This window comes from Crinia signifera, chromosome 5 (genome assembly GCF_055691185.1).
Source record: "Crinia signifera chromosome 5, ASM5569118v1, whole genome shotgun sequence".
Taxonomy (NCBI): Eukaryota; Metazoa; Chordata; class Amphibia; order Anura; family Myobatrachidae; genus Crinia; species Crinia signifera.
Window position 1 is genome coordinate 323,213,864 of NC_139221.1, and position 7,574 is coordinate 323,221,437.

The 7,574-nt window shown below is 50.1% G+C and overlaps 1 protein-coding gene across 2 annotated transcripts in view; it reads right to left on the bottom strand.

The window, feature by feature from the left end:
- TRAPPC9 (trafficking protein particle complex subunit 9) overlaps positions 1-6,785 on the bottom strand; it is a 434,372-nt gene extending 427,587 nt beyond the window's left edge. The window contains exons 1-3 of one of the 2 annotated variants that reach the window (XM_083144897.1): positions 6,627-6,785; positions 2,229-2,835; positions 333-478 (exon numbers count right to left, since the gene is read on the bottom strand). In XM_083144897.1, the coding sequence (XP_083001023.1) occupies positions 333-478; positions 2,229-2,812 (730 nt within the window). In that variant the 5' untranslated portion in view covers positions 2,813-2,835; positions 6,627-6,785. The remainder of the gene's footprint in view (positions 1-332; positions 479-2,228; positions 2,836-6,626) is intronic. The other variant, XM_083144898.1, reaches the window with a different exon arrangement.
- Between the last annotated feature and the right edge of the window lie 789 nt (positions 6,786-7,574).

Sequence of the window (7,574 nt, forward strand, 5' to 3'; positions counted from 1 at the left end):
ACAATCAAAAATCGGGTCTGATCGGATCACATGCGATGCGATCAATACGATGGCATAAGATGAAAATAGGGGGCGCCGTGTTAGGAAACAAGTACCGTGGAGAGTGATAAACAACCAGCCAATCAGATCCTAATTGTCTTTTTTCAAACCCCACCTGTAACGTTACAGTTAAGAGCTGATTGGCTGGCTGTTAATACGTCATCCAATGGGTACGGAGCATGACAGTCAGGCACTGGCAGAACTCACACTGTAAGTAGCCTTAAGCTTTCCCAGAATCCTGTTCTACTACTTCCATATTCTACCCCAGGACCCTGGCATAGAACACAGCTTACCTCCCAGCCAGACAAAGTCATTGACCGCTCGTAACAGTTCCACAGCCATATGATAATGGACCAGGGCATCCTGCAGCATCCCAGCCTGTAGGGACAGGTCCCCCACGTGCTTCCGCATGCGCCCCTGGCAGCGCTTCTTATAATGCCTGTGGAAGGATAAGGGATATTAGGGTTACATATAATTTTTTTTTTTTTTTTTTTTTTTTTATTAATGCACACGGCCTTCAATTGTGAATGGTAAGGAAGTAAGGCGAGGAACCTGGCACGAAGCATGGTGAGGGGAACGCAGCTTTACACTAATTGGGGTTCCACATGCTCAAATGTATGAAAAAACTCACGTTGACCTTTTCATGTGTCAACCTTTTTACTGCTGACATGTAATCACTTTAATCCACCTAGACACTGTCTATACTTTCATCCATACCCACTTGAAGAGCTCCATCAGGCACACATTACCCAATCTATACAATATACCCCTTAGTACTGGGCCAACCAACTCAGTCCTCAAGAGCTACCAACAGTTATGCTGCCCATACACTAATGCGATCAGATGCGATGCGACATCGCAGCGCAGCACCTGATGGCGCATGCCAGACATCGGGTGCTGGAGCGGGGTACGTACCTGGCTGGTGACCAGAGCGGTGGAGTTGTCAGGCAGGCGGCCGGACTCAGCAGGACTTTGAAACACTTGACGGCCCTCTAATTGTCCGAGGCCGCTGAGACTGAGAGCTTTCTCAGCCAATCAGCGGCCTCACATTCAGGCGGCCGTTGATTGGCTGAGAGAGCTCTCTCTCAGCGGCCTCAGCCAATCAGAGGGCCATCCAGTGTTTCAAAGTCATATGCTGCCACTGCTGAGTCCCGGACTCACGCCGCCTAACAGCTCCGGTCCCCAGCCAGGTATGTACCCCTCTCCCACCCAGCGCTCCTGTCCCCCTCTGCCGCCAGCTCCGGTACCCGCCAGCGCTCCTGTCCTCCGCCGCCGCCGGTCCCCCCTGTCAGCGCCGGTCCCCACGCTGATTGCATTTGAGCAATTGCATGTGGTTAAAAACCACATGCGATTGCTCATGCAATTCGATAAATCTATCGATGCGACATTCGACGGCGTGCCTGTGCATCGAGTAGAATGTCCCCTTCAAAATGCATGCAATCATTCGATTTATCGGCCAGATGTGGCCGAAATCGAATGATTGCATGCAATATCTCACATATGTATGGGCAGCATTAATGTTTTCCAGGTCTCCTCACAGAATCACAAGTGAAATAATTAGCTCCACCTGTGGATAATTTAAATTGTGTTAGTGAGTAGTGAGTGCACCTGTGCAGCAGCCAGGTTGTCTGGAAAATGTGAACTGTTGGTAGCTCTCCAGGACTGGAGTTGGCTACCATTGCTTCAGTATATATACAGAGGTGTCCTTATACATCTATCCTCCACGCGGGTCTGCAACTGTTCGTGCAACTTCTCCCGTTAAAATGCAAAACGGATTCCTCCAAGCACCAATGTCTGGAGAAGACAATGTTTGGCGGACACTATTACTAGAATGGTCCGGTCTCATGGGAAGAACTTGTACTAGTGAGAGGGAGGAATGGAAAAGAACCATTTCATAAATACATGATATCTATTTCTGCCATTACTGCTTTTTTCCTGCTGATCAGACAGTTCAGGCTCTTATGGTGGGTGCGCCCATAGAAACACTGGACTGGCCCATCAGAACGCAGGCATGTAAATGTCTGTAAGCGACAGACACACCCCCCAAAAGTGACAATGATGGGCAACGTTCCATTATCAATTCCCGCACCCTGCCCTAATGCTACCTTTTACATAACAACCCCAGAGTATCTTACACTCCAGGCAGGCGGCAAGACTCTACAGATACAGGGAACCCCCGATGTACAAACCTGCTGTCCGGATCCAGACCGACAAAATCCTTTTTCTCATACGGCACATAGAGAAGAGGCATCTTCTCTCCGGACTTCTCATTGGTCTTGTCGAGACGCTTGCATTCTAGAACAATGAACAGCGACTCTATAAAATCCTCCACGCGTTTCTCCACCGCTTCACAGTCTTCATAGCTGGGATAAAAGGCCACATCGATGCGGCCCTGATCCGTCGGCGATTCCGGCAGCCCGAAGACAAAGAGGCGGGAGTCATAGAGGGTGGAGCTGTAGACCTCCTTCTGCTGGTCAAACTTCAGGAAGGTCAGGGGCAGCTCTTTCGGTGAGCCGCATTCTCCCACACATACGAGGCCGACCACTTTCCGGTGAGTCTGGAAATCCCCCCAATCGTTATTCTCCGCCGAATACTGATGGCGGTAGCGGATGTACAGGGAGCGCTGGGAGTTGCTGGCAGTCACTTGGCACACGGCGGAGATGCGCTTGTAGATTTTAAAGAAGTTCTCATTTTTCAGGACCCCCACAGGCTGGACCACTACAAGGAGGGTCTGGTGGTCCTCGGCGCACTGCATGTAATCCGGGACACTCATTCTCACACTAAATGTAGCTCCTTCTGGAATCAAAACAAAAGAGATGTACGTTATAAAGAAGGAATGCATTAAGTAGCTCCGTAATGTGCCATATTTAGGGGAAATAATGAGGGTAATCCAGACGTGGTTGCAGTTGCATTAGTATTGTGCACATGTGCCGAATGGGTCCTTCAGGAACAGATTCTGTTCTAGAAAAGACAAGTACTGTATGGGATTTAGAACCAGACCCCCCCCCCCATTCCTATTGCTAGCATGCGAGAGAATGTGTTCACTAACTTATCCCCTTGCATCCCCCACCATCGAACATGGGGTCAAAAAGGTCCCAGATGTGCGCAGCTAAGTTGGGGCATTACACCCCCCACTCCACAGTTTTATTCCCCTCCTGTCTCTCAGGGACTTTTTCCATCTAGTACCCCTTTTCCAATAGCAAAAATATCCCTGGTAGATATGCAGGGACACACATCTACCCGGATTTTTTGGTAGTGGAAACGTGCAACTACAACCCAGGTAGTTGCCTGGGTTGGACCCTTTATGCTCCCGGGTTCGGGGGCAGTGGAAACAGGTAACCTGGGTTGATGCGACCCGAGTCCTGTTCGCTGCAGTATAAAAGCGGCCGCTGGTTTTATGCCGGGCGGCTAGTGAGAAACCACTTGCGAGACGGGTCACCACCAAGTATAAAATCCTGGGTGCGATCAGACTTAAATGGAAAAGGGGTCCTACAGTATATGGAACCTCAGAGTAGCCACATTACATTGCAAAGAGCTGCCAGAGGATGCCCAGCACCATACTTATACTACTATGTAGCACTGCTTCTAATATGGTCAGAAAGAGGGACATGCACAGATACTGTACATAGGCATACAATATAGTAATATAAGTAATTTACCAATGCAGCAAAGCACCTGCAGTACTAATCTCGGCCATGGTGTGCAGTGTAGAGCACATCTTTCTCCTTTTGTCAATGTTACTAATATCACACTGCTCAGCTCCCCTTTATCATAGATTAATATTTCATACATCTAAACTTCTCTCGACAAACAAATTAGCCAAACAGATTAGTCTAACCAGGAACTATATTTAATATAGAGATTTTTATTAAAAAAGTAAGGGGCGACAATTTTTACTAATTTTGTGAATGAAACACAGAAAGCAAAGGAGTGCTTTATAATAAAATAATTTAGATTTCAGAATATTCTGGATATCAGATTTTCAGATATGGGAGACTCAAACTGTACTACAATTGTACTATACCCAAGACAGACATAAGACACTGCACCGATAACAGAACCGGACTACTGAACATGATGATAATGTAATTCCTTTACACTCCAGAAATGCAATTACTGTATGTGAATTAAGATGACCTGGAAATTGTACATATAAGCAACAAAACATCTAATATGATGCAGAGACCTAACACTGAGATCAACGTAAAAGAAGATCCAGGCATATAAATCGCAACACAGTCTTGGGCCCCTGATTCTGTACCTAAAGGGCCACAGTGCAGAGCATCTAAGACGTATGACCCGTAAGCAGCCACAATCTAGTGCTTCTGAAACCTGGAAATGAATACGGCCACACATTGTACTGTACCAGATGCTAACAGATCCTACTTTTACGAACCCTACTATGCAACAGTCTAGGGCCCTTGACCTGCAGGAGCCACACAATGTAGCTAAAAAGAGGCATATTAACCCCATAATGACACAATCTGGGGACCCAGATCTTTAATAGGGCAGTGAAATGTGCGGTGCGGTTATTCTAGGTGCAGTATATGTAGAAGCCCCAGAATGGGGCAGTAGGGGGATGCAGCGTGCAGCATACTGTAGGAGAGCCAGAATGGGGCCGGAAGAGGACGCAGCGTGCAGCATACTGTAGGAGAGCCAGAATGGGACAGTAAGGGGACGCAGCGTGCAGCATACTGTAGGAGAGCCAGAATGGGGCAGTAAGGGGACGCAGCGTGCAGCATACTGTAGGAGAGCCAGAATGGGGCAGTAAGGGGACGCAGCGTGCAGCATACTGTAGGAGAGCCAGAATGGGGCAGTAAGGGGACGCAGTGTGCAGCATACTGTAGGAGAGCCAGAATGGGGCAGTAAGGGGATGCAGTGTGCAGCATACTGTAGGAGAGCCAGAATGGGGCAGTAAGGGGACGCAGTGTGCAGCATACTGTAGGAGAGCCAGAATGGGGCAGTAAGGGGACGCAGCGTGCAGCATACTGTAGGAGAGCCAGAATGGGGCAGTAAGGGGACGCAGCGTGCAGTATACGTAGAAGCCCCAGAATGGGGCAGTAAGGGGATGCAGCGTGCAGCATACTGTAGGAGAGCCAGAATGGGGCAGTAAGGGGACGCAGCGTGCAGTATACTGTAGGAGAGCCAGAATGGGGCAGTAAGGGGATGCATTGTGCAGCATACTGTAGGAGAGCCAGAATGGGGCAGTAAGGGGACGCAGCGTGCAGCATACTGTAGGAGAGCCAGAATGGGGCAGTAAGGGGATGCAGCGTGCAGCATACTGTAGGAGAGCCGGAATGGGGCAGTAAGGGGACGCAGCGTGCAGCATACTGTAGGAGAGCCAGAATGGGGCAGTAAGGGGACACAGCGTGCAGCATACTGTAGAAGAGCCAGAATGGGGCAGTAGGGGGATGCAGCGTGCAGCATACTGTATGAGCCCCACAATGGGGCAGTAAGGGGCCACAGTTTGCAGTATATTGTAGGAACCCTAGAATGGGCTGTAAGGGGATGCATTGTGCAGCATACTGTAGGAGAGCCAGAATGTGGCAGTAAGGGGACGCAGCGTGCAGCATACTGTAGGAGAGCCAGAATGGGGCAGTAAGGGGATGCAGCGTGCAGCATACTGTAGGAGAGCCAGAATGGGGCAGTAAGGGGATGCAGCGTGCAGCATACTGTAGGAGAGCCAGAATGGGGCAGTAAGGGGATGCAGCGTGCAGCATACTGTAGGAGAGCCAGAATGGGGCAGTAAGGGGACGCAGCGTGCAGCATACTGTAGGAGAGCCAGAATGGGGCAGTAAGGGGACGCAGCGTGCAGCATACTGTAGGAGAGCCAGAATGGGGCAGTAAGGGGCCACAGTTTGCAGTATATTGTAGGAACCCTAGAATGGGCTGTAAGGGGATGCATTGTGCAGCATACTGTAGGAGAGCCAGAATGGGGCAGTAAGGGGACGCAGCGTGCAGCATACTGTAGGAGAGCCAGAATGGGGCAGTAAGGGGATGCAGCGTGCAGCATACTGTAGGAGAGCCAGAATGGGGCAGTAAGGGGATGCAGCGTGCAGCATACTGTAGGAGAGCCAGAATGGGGCAGTAAGGGGATGCAGCGTGCAGCATACTGTAGGAGAGCCAGAATGGGGCAGTAAGGGGATGCAGCGTGCAGCATACTGTAGGAGAGCCAGAATGGGGCAAAAGGGGGATGCAGCGTGCAGCATACTGTATGAGCCCCAGAATGGGGCAGTAAGGGGCCACAGTGTGCAGTATATTGTAGGAGCCCTAGAATGGGGTAGTATTGGCCACATTGTGCAGTATACTGTAGGAGCCCTAGAATGGGGCAGTAAGAGGCCACATTGTGCAGTATACTGTAGGAGCCCTAGAATGGGGCAGTGAGCTCTATTATGGGGCCCTTAGGAGCCCCTGAAGCTGGACCTGTAGGTGTAACACAGTGCACATGCATACAATCCTATACGGAGACTGTCAGGTGCCCCTGGCTATGCTCCTGCAGGGGCCACACACTGCAGGTGATAATAGGGGCCCCCAGTGTGTGAGGGACGCAGCGCCACCACCAGGAGGCAGCACCGAGTCTCACCCACCTGTCTCCCAGCTCTTCTGCTCCCTCTCAGCTACACTGTGCTAGTACCAGTCCTGCTTCCGCTTCCTGCTTCTTTGGATGGCAGGACCCAACCACAGCGGTATAGGGGGCATGTGATAACACAGGGATGTCTCAGAGCCAGCAGCACAGCCGGAGACACTCAACAATAACACTGTGTTAAAGGATAATCTGTGCTGCCTCCGCCAGCATCAACGATTCGCAGGAGTCCCCTCTGGTATGCTAGGGACCGTGCGATGACGTCACTGTCCTCCCCTCTCAGTGAGCTGCCGTAGTTGTTGGTATCTTCCGCTGGAATCTTTTTATTGATTCTAGCTCAGAAGCTGCAGCGACGTGGAGCTACCACTAGATGGCGCTGTGTAACAGAGCATCGTACTGCGCATGCTTAGACCATCCAGTGCACTGTGATGATTGTGATTGTATATATAAACCATGTAATCCTGGATAATTCCTTAGAGCAGTGGTTCCCAAACTGTGCGCCTAGGCTCCCTGGGGTGCCTCGGGACACTTGCAGGGGTGCCACGAGTTTGTCGTCCAGGACCAATTCAAATTATTTATGATCAATTATTTATGGACAAAACCAGTGCTGGTGGCTGCCAATCATAAAATATGTACAATCAGAAGCAAATCCTGCCCTTTACCACATAACTGAACCTAAGAAGCACATATAAACACAATCTACTTCATTGTAGATATATTTTTGTTGGGCCTAGGGGTGCCGTGGAAAAATTCTGATACTGTAGGGTGTCGAGATTCGAAAAAGATTGGGAACCCTTGCCTTAGAGTATATACACACTGGCAGCAGCAGCATTTTCACTGATAAATCATGGCTGCAAGACGCATCAACATACCTCCCAACTGTCACGATTACAGCGGGACAGTCCCGATTTTCGGGTCCTGTCCCGCTGTCCCACCCGCGGCAGGCATTGTC